Source organism: Gadus chalcogrammus, chromosome 6, assembly GCF_026213295.1.
Source record: "Gadus chalcogrammus isolate NIFS_2021 chromosome 6, NIFS_Gcha_1.0, whole genome shotgun sequence".
Lineage (NCBI taxonomy): Eukaryota > Metazoa > Chordata > Actinopteri > Gadiformes > Gadidae > Gadus > Gadus chalcogrammus.
Window position 1 is genome coordinate 3,924,223 of NC_079417.1, and position 22,544 is coordinate 3,946,766.

General features: G+C 44.3%; 1 protein-coding gene across 1 annotated transcript; it reads left to right on the top strand.

Moving 5' to 3' along the window:
- The first annotated feature begins 2,839 nt into the window (after positions 1–2,839).
- mccc2 (methylcrotonyl-CoA carboxylase subunit 2) lies at positions 2,840–22,341 on the top strand. The gene is made up of 17 exons (XM_056592541.1): positions 2,840–3,069; positions 4,230–4,296; positions 4,480–4,564; positions 4,796–4,897; positions 6,366–6,493; positions 7,471–7,583; positions 8,921–9,034; positions 11,411–11,475; positions 12,661–12,760; positions 13,363–13,458; positions 14,012–14,084; positions 14,180–14,256; positions 15,758–15,824; positions 18,606–18,762; positions 19,122–19,236; positions 19,912–19,997; positions 20,828–22,341. Exons 1-17 carry the CDS (start codon positions 2,938–2,940, stop codon positions 20,943–20,945), a joined length of 1,695 nt encoding a protein of 564 aa, XP_056448516.1. The 5' UTR covers positions 2,840–2,937; the 3' UTR covers positions 20,946–22,341.
- Positions 22,342–22,544: the final 203 nt, after the last annotated feature.

The following is a 22,544-nucleotide window of genomic DNA, read 5'->3' on the forward strand; positions in this document are numbered from 1 at the left end:
CCGTTGTCTAACGATGTTCCCGGGAAGAGTAACGGTGTTTCCCGATGCAACCACGCTATTTGCCGATGTTATAACGAAAGCTGCTGATTTAGCCATCGGGCACCATCGGGGCCCACTATCGGGTAGGTGTAAACAGGGCATGTTTTCTTTTTAATTTCTTGTAGCTGCATATTTTATTCAAAACCATTAGAATGGCTAGTCTCTACAACCATCGTTCCACATTCCACGCGAGTTGTTCAAGTCTCAAAACAGAAACAAACAGAAATGTTTGACTAAAAGAGGATTTTAAAGAACAATGTATTCATATAATTCACAATAGTAAATATTCCAAGAAAAAAGTCGAGCACAAACAAAAATCCTGGGTTGTATTTTTATTTGTATTATATAAAATGTGAAGACAAAGGCCTTCACACTTGCTATGCAGTATAAAGTTGTGTTGCTTGAACAATTACTAATTTACAAGGTTAGAAGCTCAATTCAATAATATGTAAAACATCAGAGCAAGTAATCGTAAAAATATAACACAATGATAATAGGCAAATTCCATTTTATCAAGTAACAAGAGTTATATCTCATAATCGTCTATTATAATGCTGTAGCATTTTAAATTGTGCGTTGTTATAGCGCCTTGTCAGACTAATGAGGAACTCAATTATAAGAGCCACCACAAGCCCAGGTTGAAGCAGAAGAGTACTTTTGGTCAGACTCTTTTAATAAGATATAAGATTGGTACGGACTTCCAGCTTCATCATTTATTCAAGTGGTTATATTTGACTCTCTCTTCCCCTTGGTGGGATATGATAGGACAAATGGTTCAATCCTGTTTTAATGATGTGGTTCTTCTTGGGAAGTGGACCATGCTGTTGTAAATCGTCTTCTGTGTCATTTTCTGAGGGGATGACCAGCCTGTGTGTGTGTGTGTGTGTGTGTGTGTGTGTGTGTGTGTGTGTGTGTGTGTGTGTGTGTGTGTGTGTGTGTGTGTGTCTGTGTTTGTGTGTGTGTGTGTGTGTGTGTGTGTGTGTGTGTGTGTGTGTGTGTGTGTGTGTGTGTGTGTGTGTGTGTGTGTGTGTGTGTGTGTGTGTAGATGTTAACACAAAACAGGGTTTCTCCACTGTGGGAAGACCGAAGAACGAACAATCAATATTGCTTATTTTGAAAAGTATACATTTTCTTACGGCTTATTTGTCTTGATATTAGTAGAGAGGTACCTCTGGAGCCTTTTAGATCCCCTGGGGACCCAATTTCCCCACCCAGTTTTTTACTGGTTGATAATCCAATAATTTATACCACATGCTTATTGAATATAGTTGATTTGGTAGGGATGCCTGGTTAATAGGCTAATGTTAAACTGAACTCCAACATGATAAAAAAGTATTAATTCATTACATTCATAAGCAGATTATTTGTTAATTAATGGAACAGCATTGGATCACAATTTCCAGATGACGGCTATGCCATATCGAGTTCATACTTCTCCTCATGAAAATGACGATCACAGAAACTTAAATGTGTTTATCCATGTTGACCACCTAATATTGTGAGCAGCCAGCCCAGTGTTGTTGTATGAATACGCATGGCAACGCAATCACGATCGACCGGCTTGGATGGTCGCTGCGCAACAGCAGACGAGCGCCAGGACGGCGGCAGGGACGTGAGCTCACTCGGAGAGAAGGAGAGAGGATTGTACAGTTCCTAAGAAAACAGTAGCCGCCGCGTGTGTGGAGGTCACGGGCATTTCCACGCACGTTGATCGAAAAGGTGGCCAGTGTAGGAGTTGAAAGGGCCCTTCTGAGTAACGGAACAAAAAGCTCTTGTGTGGAAAGCTCTTCAGCCAATCTGCCAGCCGCACTCTCACTAGGAATAAAGCACTTCACGGGTCAAGAGTTTTCATCGCTTTTCATTGAAGCTTTTAGGCTCCGATCCCCCACTTAAAACCAACTTTAGCTTCCAATTATAATTCATAAACGGTTTTTTTTCTCCTTCTATATTTCAAATCTGCATGATAGGCCTATTGATTACAGAACAACGTTGAAGATGTAACCGAGAATATGGCAGACTAATATTATCATTTCATTTGTACATTTCATGTTGTTTTCAACTTGATCAGGGCTGTTCCAGGACTGATTTGTAAATAAAATGCTGCTTGCTGTGACCACTCAGCAGAGGTCTGTGTGTAGGTCACAGTTGACTGATCTACCAAACCCACAGGCCACTCCCATGAGTGATGTCACTAAAGGCGCGACTTTAAAATGTCTTGTAATGGCTTATCAACCAAGCACCATGGGTTATCAACACGGTAAGATAGGGCCCCTTTAACTCGTTCTCTAGGGGTAACAACAAAATGCCGTTTTCCGCTGTTTTGCTCTTTTGCACTTTGCCTTCACATTATAACTTTGTAACTTATCACAGTGTTTTCTTCTAAGAAGAATATCACTTACTTAGCTGAGATGGTGGATCAACATTTTGTCTAGAATCATTCAGTTTCATCTTATATTCTATTAACTTTACTTATATCAAGTGAGGTCACGTTTCCTATCTATCATGCAAATCACTAAGCATATGCTTGGTTGCAACCGTTTGTACAGCCTGGCTAAAATATGTGGTAGGCATAGACCGAAAATATCTTCCAAGGAGAATACTGCAGCTATTCCACATAACACATCCCATGTTTACTATCACTAAATCTTGAAAGATAACAACAATTGCATTGTGTAGGACCACATAAGTAACCTTTTCATTAATTTCCAATCTTTTTCCAATTTAACTTGATTAATTTCCAATCAAGTTAAATTGAAGTAAGTACAAACTCATGCCACTAGGTGGCGATAATAACCCCCACTTCTGTACAACACCAGAAGAAGAGATTTTGTGGTAGGGCTAACCTGCTAGCAGAGAAGACAGTTGCTTTGCAAGTGAACTGCTGGTAACTTTTGCAACATGCTTCTGCAGAAGGTCAGGCCATGGCTGCTCCGCTGCAGAAGCGTTGGCTTGGCCTCCTCCAGGACTTACTATGGGGACCAAGTAGCGACGCTCGGCTCGGCCCCTGACTCCCAGTCTGCGGACTACCAGGTACACATTAGTGCTAAACTTGGCTAATACAAACATGCATGTTTTGTATTTGACAGCTCACTTGTATGATACCTTCTTGGATGACTCGAAGACATTATATTATCCATGAATACTCACAGACGGTCACATGCACCTTACGAGCAAATCATATAAAATACACTCCTAGTTAACACTTTGCCGACTCACTTTCCTCGGTGAGGTCAAACCTTGAGACATTAAGGGGTAAAGGTCTTAGCATCACTAATATGATGCCTATACTGTGCCCCCCACATTTTATTGATTTATATGGAACCAGGTACGTTAGATATGTTTTAGACTCAGTGGTGCTTTAGGGTGATATATTTTAACCGAATAAATGACAATACATGTAAGCCACAATATCTCTAACACCCAACACACAATAGAAATAAACATATCAAAATACTAGGCTTTAATGTTATACTATGGGTGATACTTTTCCAAACTATTTTTTAAATAAAGTGAGTTATGGAATAGCGTTTCAATTATATTGTTATGTTGCTGCAAAACCAAAAAATAACACATGGTGGCGGTATAGTCTTTATTATTCTGTTGGTGTATAATTCCATCATCATTGCACAGAAGCAGATGCTATTTATTGAATCTCGTTTTTGCTGAACCCTGGCTAGACTTGACCATACTTGAAGAATTGAGGACCTATTATGTTATGAGATCTGATAAAGGATCCTTGCATTGTATAAGCTGTCAACATGTCATACATGGAAGAACACCTTCAGATACACTCAATCAAAGCCCTAGACACTGAGCTGAACCGATAGAAAGTGAAGCATGATTGACACCTGTCTTGATATGTTGCCTACTAGTATAAATAATATACATGCTGGCGTAGAGCCACAGCAAAAAATAAAGAATTTACTAACGATAAACTTGAGTTATGAGCACATTATATAAATGATTATTCCTGCTTCCACAATCCGAAGAATGCATGAGAAACCAAATCCAGGTATAACTTTTCCTGACCCAATCGATTAAACATAACTGCCTCCTTTGTTAGCCACCTCAGCAGAATCTGTTTTTGTGGCAGATAGTTATGTGGCAGATGCAATCTGTTGGCAACATCATAGTGTTCTCAAGCTTTTTTTGTGAAATCCTTGACCGATTTGATATATTTGTATTTTCAGAAAAATTATGAGCAAATGCAAGCTCTCGTTGAAGAACTAAAAACCCGGTCAGAGAAGGTCAAACTTGGTAAGTGTCAGGATTCATGAGAGGATAAAGCTGTAGACCCTACTATGTTATGCGGTTAATGTTTAATGTAATGTTCTTATAAAGCCTCATAATATGAATTTGATAAACATTAGTGGATGTAAAAGGGCACGTGGTTCTCACCTGTGGTGTGATAATGAACAGAGCCTGCTTTGGTTGATTCAGGTGGAGGAGAGAAGGCCAGGAACCTTCACGTATCTCGGGGCAAGCTCCTACCCAGAGAACGCATAGACAGACTTCTGGATCCTGGGTACTGCTCTGCTTCAACAGGCACTTATACACATTTAGTTTGTTTAATAATAAACATCACATTCAATAGTTCCTCCATGACACTGTAGTCTCTATAATAACCCATGTGTTCAATGAAATAAAACTTGAATCGCATACAAGTTAATGTATGTAGTTAATGTACTGATGGTTATTATCTAGTAACATTATGCTTTATATTTAAACAATGTACTGCTTCCCCTCTTGTCGCCAGGACGCCATTTTTGGAGTTCTCCCAGTTTGCAGCATATCAGTTGTACGGCAAAGAAGAGGTCCCAGCTGGGGGTATCATCACTGGAATCGGACGGGTTTCAGGGTAAGAATCCCTTGAATATCTTTTTAAATGAGGTCGGATGCCGTTTTGCATCCGTAACCAAACCTGGTGTCTCAACCTGCTAGTGCTCTGTAACCAGCTAGACGGTTAGCCTCGTAGTGAGTGACCAAAGGTTTGATGCCTACTTGCAATCCTCTGCAACATGGCAGTCCTATTCTTCACTAAACTGTCCTGTCTCTCTCCATTTCTTAACCCAGAAAAATGCTGAATTTGAAACTTGAAACTTGAAACTTTCCACAGGGTCAGTTCCTGTTTTGGTAACTAACCCTGACGCCATTGCACCAATATGGATAACAAGCAACAAGACTACGAAAAAATAATTGACTGGCAACTATTCTATTCATTTTTATCAATAATCTTGTTGCCATCTACCCTGTTTTTAGACCTTGTCTGACTCTCTTAGCCAGTTGCAGCTTCTCGCAACACAATAGAAGTGGAAGCGGCCCGATCCAGCCGAGCCACTCTTAAAAGAAGTGTTGCCCGAGTGTTCTGCAGCCAAACAATCACACAGCGTATCCAAACGATCAATAGTTCTAACAAAGAGGGGCTGAACAAGTGTGGTCTGAAACCAGTCGAGTGCATCCCACTGTGGTCTAGCCTAAGTTTCAGTGCGCCAAGTCTAGAGGCGCCGTGTTGTGTTGACGGTGGTAGCGTCTGTGAGGTCACCCTTTGGCTAAAACACACGACCGTTTAGAGGGTGTAGATCAATCTCCAATGGAGCATCACAGTTTTGAAAGATTTATAGCGGATGAAACACACCATATTTGGCGAGTTGACGGCTGGACTTTAATATGTCCATCTTGTCTGTAGCCAAAATGTATAAACATTCTATTAAATAGCATTGTGATAGACTGAACTCCTCCCAGTTAATAGGTGGGAGAATAACAGATTAAAAGTGTTCTGTACACTTTTTCCTCGCTAGCTTGCTCTGCTACCGTGTGAGCACAGCTGTACTATGGCGTGTCCATGGCACGATTCTTGTAAACAAAGAGAGAGGTTGTTGGCCAGTGTTTGTAATTTGTAGAACACATCCGTAACAGGATGTGATTTTATTGGTAACATTATTGTAGTCGCTATCGATCAGCATTGGCTACAGATATGTCCTGGTTATTTTAAGCTACGAGCTAGTTGAACTGTTGCACATTGCAGTGTTATAAAAGAAAATAAAAAGGTCAACCAGGACCTCAGAAAATACATAGCATGAAGATGAACTAGCCACTGGGAGCCCAACCGAATGAAAAAAATATTTATTGGCTTTGCGAGATTGAAACCCCATTCCTTCCCATTGACCTAGAACGGCGGCATTGCTGCATCCGCCTACGTCGCACCGCCACAAAGGCCGTTAAGAAACGACTCATCTCCTCCGTCATGGCTGCTGCTTGGTTGTGATGCACAAGCTCCATTACCAGGGATCCAGTGTATAGCTCTTGTGCCGTCTCATCCCTCACAGAGTGGAGTGTGTCATTGTTGCCAACGACGCCACAGTCAAAGGAGGGACATACTACCCTGTTACAGTGAAAAAGCACCTCCGCGCACAGGAAATAGCCCAGCAGAACCACCTGCCGTGCATATATCTGGGTGAGTGGGTGATCTTTGCTTTTACTGGGTCGTAAAAGAGTGCCTAATCAGGGCTAGCTGTATAGGAGAAGATGTTGCCATGGGATACTTTAAAGCTGTTACCATAGACACGTTGTCATTAATTGACGCACTACTTTGGAAACAGAACTTTGTTGTTGATGTTGTTGCTTCAAAAAGTGAAGAGAAGTTCACGTTTAAAGACGAAGGCAGCTCTTTATAGACTTTTTCCGGTTTGAATAATGGGCAACATGGAACGAGTAAACGCTCCATTATCAGTGTTGGTTTGTCGGTGGACGCGGCATTCCAAGATGAAGCTCACGAATGTAGAGAGAGAGAGGGCGGTTTTAAGCCTGACCTAGTGATTCCTGCCTGGGTGCCGCCACCGAAGAAAAGCACTGCCCGGATGAAGCCCTCGGGGCTCCCGAAAGATTGGGCCCCATTTATCGAGTCTGACACGGCCAAATAAAGCACCGTACGATTAATGTGCGGGGGCTTTTGCCTGCTTTTCCACTTATTTTCTTTCGGGGTGGATTTGAAATTTGTTATCGCTGTTATTACTTGCTCCCGTCTCACCAAAGGACTCTGTTTAGCTCCTTTTGTTTACGGAGCTACAGTGAAGAAATGATTAAGCCTATGATTATTGATGAGACGGATAATAACATTAGGCGTGTATTTGTTAACACCGGAGAATCCGTTAAGCGGCGCAAAATTGTATTTTACATGATGAATGAAAATCCAATGGGCCATATCTCAACTGGCTAATTGTGTGTGCGAGTCTATTGGCCCGGGGGGAAAAAGGTCTGCATCCTTCCACAATGCATCAGCTTTGATCAGCCTAAACGGCCGCACCCGGGGCGGGCGTGTAGGTCGGACTAGACTGTACAAAGGAATGAAAGGTCTTACAGCACATTGCTACAGGCCACACATCAAAGGTCAGCCGAGCAGCCGATGATGGCGCTCTCTCCCTGCGTTCCCAGTGGATTCCGGCGGAGCCAATCTGCCCAGGCAGGCCGATGTCTTCCCTGACAGGGATCACTTTGGAAGGATCTTTTTCAACCAGGCAAGGCTGTCATCCGAGGGTCTGGCCCAGGTGAGTTTTGACGGTCGTGATTTTGTGTTTTCCCTCCAATAAATTGTAGTCTTATTATATATCTTTTTCCATTGCTTGCTCTGTGAACGAACCATTGAAACAAGGAAATGATTGATATCGAAATTGGGTTCATTTTATTCTTGTCGCTCCATATTTTAGTTTCTAGTTTTTATTGCGAGGCACATAGGAAGGCCCCAACTCTGTTAGCCGATTGGACTGGAAGTCATAGACCCTGCTGCGCTACACTACTATAACGTAATCATAGGGGATGAAAAATGGATGAAGTCGGGCGGAAAACAAAAGGCAAGTGAAACAGAGAGAGAAGCTTTGCAACACGTAAAAAAAAAAAAAAAAAACGTCCTGAAAAAGTGAATGCCACAGTTCAACCGAGTACTTGCCAACAGAGGTTCTCTGGTCGCACCTCACACGGATGTGCAATCAGTTTTGTGCCCAGTTTGTTTTTGTGTTTGTTTATTTGAGTCTGAGATTTAGAGTCGTCTTACTGGCTGTGTTGGGTGAGAAGCGGAAGCTTCCGGAACACGAGGGCGGTTGTAATCATAGGAAGGTGATGCCTGCGGGCGCCTCGGCGCAGCGTAAATAGACGGAGGTCGAGAGGTGACCGGTGTCACCGCGTGTTTACCGGCCCGGGGATTCACAAAGAGCAGGGACTCTATTAATTCCTCTCGTCCGGACGGGGACTGGCCTTTCTGAGGGCCCGATGAAATATTTGGCAGCGTTGTCAACATTAATTACCGTGGAGTCTGGGATGCCAAGCGAGTTTGACCCTGTTTTGAAAGCCTCCATATTGAAAAATTATGCCGATGTCCCTTTATATCCCTTCTCCCCTACATCTGAAAGATTCAACTGTTGAGGATAAAACTGTGACGTTAGTCTACAAGCCTCTATCTGTGAAACCCAAAACATACAAAGCAAAAGCTCTGGTTCATGTTTGAAGCGTGACCCGAAAATGAAAAATAAGGGTATCGTTTGTAGCCATGCAACGCATCTGCCACGTGAATGAGGCAGGGCTGTATTTTAAGATTTCTTGTGTGTTGCATGGACGATAATTTAATAATTGTAGCCCAGGGGCTTTAAGAATCATTCACCTCGCCCTGATAAATGAGGGCCGGAAAAGCGCCGTGGTCAGCATTCCTGAAACTTGGAACATCAGTAGTTTAGCGACCGCTGCTGGTTTCGCTCCCGTCTCAGCCTTTTACCCGTTTTCAACTCCTCCATCGGCCTGCTGTTTGTGGTCCACCCAGAACGCACAGCAAACCTCTGAACGGGCTTATGGTTCCCAGAGTGAGTCTGCTAACCGCCAGCCTTCCCCCTCACAGATCGCGGTGGTGATGGGCTCGTGCACTGCCGGCGGAGCCTACGTACCAGCCATGGCCGACGAGAGCATCATCGTGCGCAAGCAAGGAACCATTTTCCTGGGAGGACCGCCTCTGGTAGGGTCACGTCCTCGCTATGTTACAGAGAACGCCGGCATCAATGGTGTGTTGCTCTGCGTGGATGCGGGCAGGTGAGGATGGGCGTGGCGGTGACGGGTGGCGTGGCAAAGGTTGATTGGACCCCCAGCCGAAAAAGACATCTGTACCGTGCTCAAGTACGAATGTACTTGAGCACGGTACAGGTGCCCCCCCCCCCTCCGCTGTGCGCTGGTCTGTGCTGCGCACACTAGGCAATCTCAACTGGGCCTGAGTACGGTTGCCTCCTGTACAACCGTCATCACGTCGTCATACGTCACCACCAAGCGTCCGCTGCTTAGTAGAACAACACAGAGAACACAGTTGACCCTTCACTGACTTTCTTGCTTTTTTGGAGCCGTCCTACTCAGATACAGCCCTCTCTCACTGAGCGTTTTTACACTGCCTAATAGGCCGTTTTATGCACGCCTTTTTCGCGGCACGGTCCGCGCGTTTACACTCCCCGAGGTAAATTGCCTGCTTGAGCTAGAACCCCAATTTACCCTCCCGGACCCTGCACACATTGGTGGTTCATTGGGTTTAACTCTGTTGTAAATGCGATGGCTCCGCGGTTCCGGGGGGGGGGGGGGGGGGGGGCTTGTGTAGTAGTGTCTCCACAGAGACAACGCAGCGATATGATCATGAGCAGTTAACTTCTAACTGGAGAGAAAGTGAAGCTGCTGCTGATCATGTGAGAGAAGGAGATGCATTCGTGTGAAACAAAGACGTTGAAAGATGGTGCGATCTACGAGAGAGTCGCAGAGGAACTGTCCTTACGAGGCTTTTGTCTGGGGAAAAAAAACAAAATGTTGTGCAAGTGTGTTGCACTTGTAAATAGTTAATCGCGTTTGTAGCCTACACTTAGACGTGAACTGATTCTTGCATGCGGGTGTCTTCATTCATAAAAAAAACTAAACATTCGGGAGTGTGCAAATTATTCTAAAGAGGTCTAGACTCCGTGCGCAGCCCCGACTTCTCCCTGATCCACCTCATCTTGACAATCGCACCAACGTGAACCGCTTGCAGTCATGTTTACTGTTTTAATGGGAATGAAGGGTCGCATGGACTATGTCATCCAGCTCAGGTTGAGTAGCCGTGCGTGTGTGCGTGTCGGCTCATGAGCATCTGTACTGTATTTGAACTGGACTTGAGTACGGTTGGCGTGCTCACACTAGCCAAACAATCCAGACTTGAGCACGTTACAGGTGGGAAACAGACTTGGGCACGGTACAGAAGGCCTAGTGGGAGTGCGCCCTTTCAGAGCTTTCAATTCTCTGGGTCAGGAGGACCCATGTGGTGTTGGATTTCAGGGAAAAATAAATAAATAATGATGGATCAATTATTTTAATTAATGACTACATAGTATAATGAATATATGTAAGGCTTAGGTATGCAAATTAAAATCTCCAAGGGATCATTTGCCTGTGGAAACACAGACGACCCACTATATGAACGACACGACGAGATTATAACGCACGACTGCGTTATAAAAGGATGGAAGGATGGCTAACGAAAGGCCAGTGCCTCTTCTCTGGTTAATTTCTCTGGTTATGGTAAAAGGCTGAGTGGTTGGCAGCGCTCATGCTATCTGCCTCTTGGCTCCGCAGTGTAGCACCACAGTGTAGCTTCATCACCACATGTAGATCTTGTTCCTGGAACATCTAATAGACTGCTGTCTAATCTCATCTGAGAGCCCTGATGCGGTAATTACCCAAGGCAGCACGGATACGCATTCAGGAACTCGACTGTTTCCTGGCCCGCAGACATCGGTTATTATCTTAGGAACTGGTTAGGGGTGTAGGGGAAACACAGAATCAAGATATTTTCTATGATTCGAAATTGATTCACAACTTCCAAAAATTGACCTTTGACTGTTAACACTGTTGCACTCATTTGATAGTACCTTTTCAAATATTAAAAACAACATAATCCTATTTATACTTTACGTTGCAAGACGTCATTTGCACCATCGCCTTTTCTTAGCACTGGTGTGGATCCGGAAATTAGCACAAGTATCTACTGAATCCAGAATCAATTTTGAATCGTGAATCAAGTTGATTTTGTATCGAATCGTTACCCACCAAGAATCAAAATCAAAACAAATCATGACATACTGAAAGAATTCCGCCCCTAGCTAGTCTAGACTAGCTAGTCTAGACTAGCTAGGGGCGGAATTCTTTCGGTATGTCATGATTTGTTTTGATTTTGATTCTTGATTTTGTTTCTTGGGGGCAACGATTAGATTCAAAATCATCTTGATTCAACATGATTCACGATTCATAATTGAGGCTCGGTGCATGGAACGTTTCTGGTACGGTGTACGCTTGTGAGAGTGAACATCTCTCCTTCTCGATGTAGGTGAAAGCTGCCACCGGAGAAGAGGTGTCCGCTGAAGACCTGGGCGGGGCTGATCTTCACTGCAGGTAAGAGACCGGTCTTTTATTGTAGGAAGCAGCCTCCCCATGACCTCCCAGCGCCCTGTCTGAGCCGCTGTTCCCTGTGCTGGTGCCACACGGCTAATGGACAGTGATTGGGGAATATATAGTAGTCGCTGCGAGACAAGGATGTGGCTCTGGATAGGACTGCAGTGAATCTAAAGGCTGGTTCCCATTTGTATGATCGCTAATCACATTTCATTAAAGCCCATATGGCTTGCATGTAAATTAATTGATAATTTGCATGAAATAATATGTATTATAATTGTTCTAATTTAGCAATACCACGCGTGAATTTACAATGCGTGTCTGCATGTGTGACAAGGCGCTACGCGATCGTCACTCTCGTGCGGCGTGCTGACAGCACTATGGAGCAAGCGCTACGGCATGAAAGCAAAGGGAATATTTTCAACATCTCAAGGACGAAGTCAAAGATGGTCCAACTCACTTTTTTTTTTTGTGTGAACACCGCGACAATTTGCACCAATGATCATTTCTGTTCATCTGCTTTTCATTGTATGAATTATTTACATCCAACCATTTGGTAACCGCTACCAGTGATCAGTAATGTCACAACTTCAGTCAGTCATACTCGCCACAGTTCTCCCGTCACCCCTGGTATTTATATCAGGGGATCGCGGTGGTCGAGGCTGTCCCATTAAAGGGGTATTTCCATTTCTGGCAATAGTATGTGCGACATGTATGTCGTTGCAGGCTTTTAGAGTAAGGTAATGGATTTTTATTATATTTCAGTTATACATTAAAGGGGACTTCTGACTGTTTTAGTGTGTGATTGTTATTAAGTGATATTTATTTATTTAAGCCTGGCTATGGTTGGTGTTGGAGGGGGATATGAGAAGGCCAGAATATAGTCTTGTTCTATGCCCATCCTTACAGGCTTGTAAGAGCCTTCAAGTTGGTTTTACTATGTTAGTTGTGTTTGTCTTCATGTAGGATGTATGTGAGATCAGCTAAAGCATTTTAAATAAATGGAAATTTCAACGCCTGCTCAACTTTAATCGAGCCTCCGACTATGATAGACCACGACAACACGTGTGTTATGCAGTTAATTGTATCCTGAAGCATATCATACGTGATCGTTGATTTGATCTGTAATCTGCAAAGCCTCCCATGTATGCTAATGTGTAATCAGATGGGTTTCCCGTTCCACAGGAAGTCTGGCGTTACGGATCACTACGCCTTAGACGACAACCACGCTCTACACCTGGCGCGGAAGGCCGTCCGGAACCTCAACTACAGGAAGAACATGGAGGCAGGTCTCACCGTCATGACGACCGTCTGCACGAGCAAACCCGCGACGTCGACCAAGGCCTTGTTTCAACGTGTGACTTGTTTGTGAAATCAAGGCGTTGTTAGCCTGCTGAGACGGCAGTGGGAGTCCACATTTTCTCCTTGTTAGATGTATTTTGCGTGGCGTATTTCAGTGGTGACCCGCTGTGGGTAAATTATGCTTATCAAAACAAGCAAGTTGTAGTCCTTCGAACCATTTAACACGTTTCCCTCGAGGACTTGTTTTTGGCAGAGATGTAAGAGGGAAAGCAATGCATATCATGGAAGTGTAGAGTAGTATTCATCATTTAACAGTTGAAAGGATAAGGATGATTTTCTTTATTTTTCAATGATCATTGGACTGCATGTTTAGTTACATCAGAAGTCAAGCCAATGTTCTGTGTTTTTTTGTTTTTTTTTGCACCACATTATACATAATCAGCCGGGGACCTTCATGAGTGGGAGTCGGTGAATCACACATTGAGTTCTCAAAGAAGGAGAAGCAGCCAAAGCAGAGCCCTGTGACAATAACCCATGTCTAGACATCCGTAACACGTCTGCCATCGTTTTGTTCTCCCCCCTAAGGTGACCATCGAGCCGTCAGAGCCCCCTCTCTACCCGGCAGATGAGTTGTACGGCATCGTCGGGGCAAATCTCAAGCGTAACTTTGATGTTAGAGAGGTAACACGCGCTCACTCATGCACACACACACACACACACACACACACACACACACACACACACACACACACACACACACACACACACACACACACATACACACATACACACACACACACACACTCCCACTCGCACTCTCTCTCAGGTTTTGCACTGTCGAAGTCCAAAACCTTCGCCTGGATTTGAATTTGGCCTCAGTTGGTTGGGGATGGTGTGTGTGTGTGTGTGTGTGTGTCAAGTTTATGTTATGTAAGAACAAAGCCATTTGAATATGTGTGTGAGTCCTTTCTTCATTCGGCAGTGCTTACAGTTTAGGTCCTGCCCAAATACTGTGAAACGTACCAATTCTTTCTGGACGAATAATCTGTTTGTTATACTTGAACCACGGTAACACCCTTTGCCTCACAAACATTATTTGTCAAATGGCAAAGAAAATGTGATTAGTTAATTTGTTTAACAATAGCTCTGCATGCAATCACCCTTTAACCGAGAGTTAAAAGTGATGTTTTATTCTGCATCAGTGTTAACATTTCTCGTGTCCTCCTGGTTCCAGGTAATTGCCCGGGTCGTGGACGGGAGTAAATTTGATGAGTTCAAAGCGTTCTACGGGGATACGCTTGTTACAGGTTACTATATTCTTCCATTCTCTCACTGCAGTGCAGACATTCCCATTCCTTCAAGTTCCGTCCTCTGTCTGACTTTATTGTCCGACTGTTTTCAGGTTTTTCCAGAATCTTCGGCTACCCCGTTGGAATCATCGGCAACAATGGAGTGCTGTTTTCAGAGTCTGCGAAGAAGGTAATATTCCATGTCTGTCTTACTTTTGGCAAACAGTTCTTGTGTTTTGAGCAATAGCAAAATAAAACGTTGGAACCAACGCAGAAGGAAGTTAAAAGAAATTAGAGGGTCGTCCAGTGGCCCGGATGAATGGCTTTGAGGGATGGATTCTAAAGGCAAAAGCAACCGTCTCTCCTCCCTGTTTCACTTTCCTTTTGAACAACCACGGACGTTTCATGCCACCGAAAGCAAGTGCCCATTTGTCGTCCACTAGAGAGCCTGTACTCGTTAGCCGGGGAGGCAACATTGCCACTTTGCATCGCTGGGGTCAAGAAATGCATAGATTCACACCGAGCGAATCCTTTAAAATAAAACCAATTTGAATCCGGCCTGACACGTTTGAGATGTGTGACTGGTGGCGGTTTGACCGCTGCCTCCCCAGTCAATTGGAAATAACACTTCAGACTCGCTCGCCTCTTGATTTGGCAAGATGACATTTGAATAAATGCAATTGGATGCCTTGGTGGTGGTGGTGGGGGTTGGGGCAGAAAAGCTAATATTTAGACAAACGAAAGGACATCAGCTGGTCCCCCTACTTCCCCGAAGTCCCCATCGAGGTGCAGAGGCTTCAATTATACAGTCCAACACATTTATAAAAGCCTTGTGTTCCCCCACCACCAAACAGATACTTCATAAAACAAAACAAGAAGACGTCTCTTATCAGACAACGGGAGTTAAATCTGTTGTGGCCACAATGGAAGACACAATCCAATCAGTTGAGACGTGACAGGTTTCCAGGACAGCTGTCAGAGCCGTCTCCTCAGTACCACCCGTCTGTGGCGCTGACAGGAGGATGGCCGCGGTCTTTGCGTAGCCATCATCCCGGGCCAAACAAACCCTGATTTGTTATTACTTTCATCGTGGATCCACATCTGTCTTAAGGGTTCTGGGATTAAAACGACAAAGGCAAAGCCCTGGTCTGATTTGTGTTCCACTACACCCAGCGTTGCCCAATTTCTTGGCTCCTGGAGTACTGTAGGCCTCAAGTGTTCCTGTTGTGGTGGATGGTAATCGCAGCTCCCGTTGACAGTCTAATGGTTCCGTTGTTAAACTCCTGATACCCACTTTTGTAGTCATTTTGTATTTCTTTTTTCTAGGGTGACAGGCACCCTCTACCAATTGTACCAGGCTCTGCGATGATTACGCTACCATGTCATTTGCTCTGTCATCGGTACCAAACGTGATGCTGAATATAGAGAATGCTTAATATTTTAGTGCGTTACTGCGAAGTGTGAGAACCTTAAAAATCTCTCTGTGAAATGAATTGAGGCTGAGAAGGGAGGGCTTGTTTGTCTTGTTTTTGGTTGGTATTAAGGTGGATTGGAGTCTGACTTGTGTTACTTAGTCATGTACTTAGTTACTTAGTCCAAATCCCATCTCTTTGTTTGAATTGTATCTTCTGTGTTCCTGGCCTCTACCCATGAAAATAAACGTTGACAACTTTGTTTTTTTTCTTCTACAGGCGACCCATTTTATTGAGCTATGTTGTCAGCGTAAGATCCCACTCATTTTCCTGCAAAACATAACCGGTAAGTGTGTTTTGTTTGACTCGCTACATTATTGGGTGTAAATCATCACGTGTTGGTCGCAATAGTATTTGACGTACTGTACAATATATTTTTTCTGAGCCAAAATGACTTGACAATGAGTGTGCAGTGTGCACCGTTTCAATCGTTTTTATTTTTGAAACCAGATCAACAAGTCGAACATTAACTTAATCAAAAATTATTTTTCGATCGGGCGAGGGGGACGCGGGGGTCGGCAAAGTTCTACAAATACTTTCAAGACAAGAGCCTGCTGTTGTTAGACTTGTAAGGCAGCCTTCAAGATAATCTACTCTGCATTATTATTTTGTTGTTACAAAAACAAAGTGGTACAAATTTATAAAAATATATAATTTGGTTATTGTATCGTAAGATATAAATGGCATTTCTCCACCTTCCTCATCCAACACCATACTCCAAGTCCCAGTCATCTGAGGGCGGTGAGTAGTGTATGGTGTATGCGCCGGGGCCATTCAAAAGCCTTGGTTTATTCTACATTTATGCTGCACCTGGTGTTATTGGCACTATGTACCCATGGAGGGAACAGAGTGTTACAGCTGACAAACAGGGTATCGCATTGGTTCTCCATTTGTTGGAGAAAATAGTAGTGCACTTATAGTTTGCCTGATGATGAGAGATGCATGAGCCTCCATTCTGATTGGTGCCACTTTCTCAAACAACACAGAAAATTCATCACGTAATGTAATTCATAAAACTATTTTATTTATCAAATGTTATCCAGTATGACATGCTGTTTAGTGAGTCAATGGAGTGAGAGCAGACAGTGTTCCACCCAAATTAATCAAATATAAAATGTCATTATCCAAAAAACAAATGATATACAAATTATTAATGTTATTATATCTTTTTGCACATTCTGCTTTTGATAAAAAAAAAATACCTTATAGCTATCATAAGGTATCTCGTCAGGTTAACAGCAGATTGTATTTTATTTATAAAATAGGAATAACTAAGTATTTTATCGACGTTGGAAGGTGAAAAAGACAAACCAAACGCTGCTTATTGCTTTTCTGTTGCTGGTTGAAGTAAAAAAATCAATCAAGCTGCTTTTTGTTAATCTGCTTTTAAAAATAAGTTTTGAAAAGCGGGGTACACAGATTCTTGACCCAGATCAAACCAAGATTTTATTTGGGCCTGTGAAGCGTCTTTATGAACTCTGAGTTTAAAGGAGCAATATATAACAATTGTACTGTACTAAATCCTAAAATGACCACAATATGTCATCCGTGCTAAATCAAAATACTGTCTCCTCCATCAACTGATCATCGAGTCTGCGCGGGGTAAAAAAATAAAAGAGACAACTCTCCAATGTTGTGAATTTACCCATTTGTTACGCTCTGTATATAGATGATGCACTTTAACTCGATCAAACTTTATAGAGAAGATCTTAGCGTTGTAAAAAAACATATTTGGATCCTCTCAAACTAGCTGTAGGTGTATTACTGGCTGAGACTTGAGAGATACTGGCAGACTAGCTTCTCTAACACCGGGATTCCACCGGACGCGTACGCGCCACGGAACGGCTGCGTCCTCTGCCCTGCGTCCATTCCTACCGGGCGCGTAAATCCTAAACCTAATGTACTCACCTTCCACTCCCAAAACTATTGCAATTAAATGCCACGCTTTGTCCTTTCTGACATTTTCCTTATAAAAATGATGATTTGGTACATAAATGACTTCATGTTGCTGAACTTTGACAATGAGTCTCTCGTCGTCCATGTTGCCGACCCTCTGAGACCCTTTGATTGATTGAATGCTGACCTGGTGCCAACGGTCATGACGTAATAATGTTGATGTGAAGTTACATGAGCTGAGTATTGTGTTTTATTTAGAAAATTGACCGGATGCTCTATGGCTTTTACTTTTCACTTCCTGCCCGGCTCGACCTGCTCTGTCGAAATTGACGTGGTTTAGCAGCGGCTCGCGGCGAAAATAGAATTGGACGGAAAGATAGCGCCGCGGCGCAGCACGCCGCTCCTGGGACGCTGCTGAAACGTTCCGCGGCGCGCCCGGTGGAAATGGTCTCATTGATTAGAGTGGAAGCGATCAGCAGCGGTGACCGCGGCGCAGCCGTCCCGCGGCGCGTACGCCTCCGGTGGAATCAAGCCTTTAGGCATGGCTCCCCTGATAGGGAGAACAGTGGCAAGGGGAGCTTGAGTGCAAGATAACAGGTCGGCTATGAGAGAAATTCTCTCAATGGCTACACACCTCCACCAAATTGCCTGAATTTGAGTAAGAAGCTACCTTACAAAGCGTAGAACCACTGAACACCTCACCAGCAGAAGAACACCTCAACATCTGGAAGGCAAGACAAAGAAAGCCTACTCCCACAGACGTAAAGAAACGACACCTGCCGAAACAACTCCCTCCAGGCCGGAAAGACAACCGGGTCGACTGCTAAGCGCTAAAACGCCTCAGTGGTGCAGTGGGAGGTTGTACTTCAGTAATGGGGACATCCCACCAGCTCAACCATGCGTGACCGCAAAAAACCGAGACCGCATAAGAGGCCCACTGTTGACAGTGACCAGCGCTAGAGAAGACCTGGCCACGTTCACTCTAGCCCGGCTTTGTGTAAAGAAGTGGGCAAGCACAGTCTGACGTAGGATAAGAAAGCAGAAATAGGCAGAACAAAGTTGTCTTTTGATTTGTGACACCCTGATCTCTGTACTCGTCTTCTGAGAAGCGTGGTTTTATCTGCATTTGTTTTACGTGTGTTTTTGTGTGATCGTTCCTTCCCTGTGCTAGGCTTCATGGTGGGCCGTGAGTACGAAGCCGGGGGGATCGCTAAGGACGGAGCCAAGATGGTGATGGCGGTCGCCTGCGCCGACGTGCCCAAGATCACAGTCCTCATCGGGGGATCCTACGGAGCGGGGAACTACGGCATGTGTGGGCGGGCTTACAGGTAACCAGGCCCCCCCCCCCCCCCACCCGTGGAAATTTCCGGTTAAATTCAGTGACGTCACCAAATTGTCCGATACGAACAATCCATTTCATGATCGCTGAACCATTGGCCCGATGAGTGCAATTAAGTTCTTATCGCATGGAAGGTGATTCATGAAATGCGTCACAAGGGGGGGAAGGGGGGGGGTAACCATGACGATGATTCACCGTTAATGTATTCGTCAGCAACTTGTCTCTTTATCCATTTTTTTACCTGACCTCGGCTGAGAGTAGAAGCAGTTGTTCTTCATGTTTTACATGGCTTGCTAAGTGGTTGAATGGGCCTCACACTGACCCTCTGCCCCCCCCCCCCCCTTGTAGCCCAAGGTTCCTCTACATGTGGCCCAACTCGAGGATCTCTGTGATGGGGGGGGAGCAGGCTGCCACAGTGCTAGCAACCATCACTAAGGACAAGAAGGCCCGCGAGGGCAAAGAGGTGTGTGTGTGTGTGTGTGTGTGTGTGTGTGTGTGTGTGTGTGTGTGTGTGTGTGTGTGTGTGTGTGTGTGTGTGTGTGTGTGTGTGTGTGTGTGTGTGTGTGTGTGTGTGTGTGTGTGTGTGTTAATTAATTAAAGGGGTCATATTATACCACCAGGTGTGAGTGTGATTAGCCTTACGAAAATCTGCCCCTAATGACATCACTAATGGGCGTGTCCACTAGGTGGACACGCCCACTAGTGATGTCATATGGGGCAGATTTTCGAAACGGCTTGTAAGGCTAATCACATTCGCACCTGGTGGTATAATACGTCCCCTTTAAACAAATTGGAACAGAGGCTCAACCTGTTTTGTTGTTGTCTGTAAGGCGTTCAACGAAAATTGTCAAATTGTCGTTATTGATTATTTCACGCTACCTTTTTTGAAGAGTAAGTAAGAAAAGGGCTTTTTATCCAGTAAAACCGCAGCTCTCGGGTTTACTGGAGCGGTTTACTGGCCCGCCTCGGCCTCTCAAACATGGAGTTGACTATCAAAGGAGCATCGCAGCGTCTATCTACATAGGTCTAGGCAGACGACCGCTACAATTGTATTTATTTTTCGTAGGTGGAAGCTCTACTGCTAAAATGGGAGGTTTACATTCCCTCCTGATGCTAACTCGTGACAATCTCTCCCCAGTTCACGGCAGAACAGGAGGCTGCCATGAAGGAGCCAATAGTGCGTCGCTTCGAGGAGGAGGGGAACCCCTATTTCAGCAGTGCCAGGTCGGTCTCCCATGTTGGGCCTCCAGTAGTACAACACACCCTGCTTTCCATGTTCAGTAGGACAACACGCATGTCCACGTGCACCAAATCTGAACAAAGTGTATTTTCAAAGTTTGACAGAATATATTGTATTGGAGAAACCCTTCACAAGGACATTTAGTTGTCACACACCTACCTACCCACCCACCTACCCACCTACCTACCTACCTACCTACCTCATTTAAAAAGGCGGATTTCCAAAACACCACGGCCGGGTGGTACAGTGCTAAAAAGGAGTCTTTTACACTGACGCAATCTCTAGCCAGAGTTTCTTCACAAGAGATTTCTAGCCTTCAAAATGATATAAATGCTCTTTTTTCCCACTCCGTGCACCGCACAGAGCCTCAGTCGCACCGCTAGCCTCTTGTTTGCGCTCGCCTGTGTCGCATCTGCCCCAACTAACTGATGAGCCATTACTCCCTCTCTCTCTCTCTGCGCGTCCCGTTTCAAGCTCCAGAAGTTCCTCCTCTGTCAATTCGGGCTCGAACAAATAGGTTTCCGGATCAGTGTCTGAGAATGAATAATCATCCTTGATTTGTTCAAATGTTTGGAACCGGCCTACCACGGAGAATGACACACTTACCATGCTGCCAGCTCTTCGTGGGTGCTTCAAATCACTTGTGGTGGTGGTGGCGTTGTTGTCTCATTATCGTTGAGCACAGCTGAAGAAAAAAAAACGGTGATTCCGGAAAAAGAACTTGCAGCACTGTGGTGACTTTTTCAAGTCCTGGTTGTGCTCGATTGTGTCCGGTGGTCTAACGCCTCGCTGTTTGTGTTTTTTGATTGACAAGGCTGTGGGACGACGGCATCATCGACCCGGCGGACACCCGGCTGGTGCTGGGGCTGAGTCTCAGCGCCGCGCTCAACGCACCCATGAAGAAGACCCAGTTTGGCGTGTTCCGGATGTAGCGCTCTGCCGGTCGGCTTCGCCCCCCCCCCCCCCCGTAGATGGCGCCTGTAAGGGAGAGCGCCGCATGTGCTTTGACGAATCCATGGACTGTGGAGTGATGAGGACGGTTACCGGTGTGGAGAGAGTGATATTAATATAGATTTATTGGTCACCATGACAGGATATCTGCGGTGCCCGGAACACTGTTAACTGCCTTTTTAATGGGCGCCTTTCCCGCACTAGGCGACATTAAGAACCACCATAATGACTTCATGTTGTAATCGTAAGCTTTGTGTGTGTGTTTCACAAAATGATTTTGTAAGTTAGGAAAAACACGAAAATAAGTGGACATTTAAAACTTTTTGGGAATAAATGTCATGATTTTCCTGTATGGTCAATACTGATTATTTATTGTTTTTGCTGAGCAGCTTGTATGAAAATCAATAGGGGGCACTGTTTGGCTGTAAATAACGTATTTCAGTATAATGGAGACAGGCTAAAGGACATGTTCTTATTTACAACATTTGACAGCAGTAATTATACTGCATTGAAGGTGAATATTTCACCACAGTGTAGGAGGGTTAAAAGCAATCTGGAATCGGCCGGACATGTAGCTTTTCCTTTGTTGCTTTAGTTTAACAAAATCATTGACCTGAATATTATTCTCTTTTCATCGATTTTTCTTTGTTCATAGATGATTCTCTGTTCATGGTGTAGAGAATTCTATATTCAGTGTATGGAGATCATTTGATATTGTCTAAATGATACGTCTGTTTGATTATTCTTTATCGTTATAGCTATATATCTGTTTAAATAGACACCCACACCCACATGCGTACTTGGATGATTTTCTCTACTTGGTGTGTATGTAGGGGATTCTAAAAGTCTAGCAATGTAGCATGCTGGTCTTTAGAAAATAAGTATAAATAGTTTCCACTTTAATATATGCATTAAAAATGAGGGCTTTGCCTTTCCACACTAAGCAAGGCTCCTACACATAATACATAGAGCAATATTCCTCAAAGCAGTCCTCGAAAGAAGAAAATATCCCCACTGCTAAACTTGAGTATTTTCCCATTCGGTGGCTTCCCTTTCTGTCTTTCTAAATAATGGGTTCCACCCAGTGGCTCTTTGGCTCATATTTCACATCAAAAACTCGCTCTGGCACCAATACTAATTCAGATATTTGGCTGCTCCTTCACTCACATCCAGGCAAAGGAGAGGTGTAACGGCGCATTTAAAGTTGAAAAGCAGTCATGAATGTATTTTATTTTTTGTCAGGCCAGCACGGCTGAAAGGACCAGGCCAGGGTATGTCTTTGCCCCCCCTTCAACCCCTTTATCCTCCCCGGAGAAGTGAGACACTCACAGTGGGAATGGGATTGCTTTGAACACGAAGGGACTGGCTGGCTCGACTTCTGGAAAGAAGAAATTTGCTCAGGTGTGTAAGTGTGCGCGGGGGAGTCAGTTGCCAAACCCTTACAACCTTACCTCGCCACCACCTCCACTCAGCGAGCTGGCGAGCCCCATCCTCTGGTTCTGACGACTGTTCTTCTGAATGCCCATCGCTGCTGGACGGCAAGATGAACGTGTAAAAAATAATAATAATTGAAGTATTCA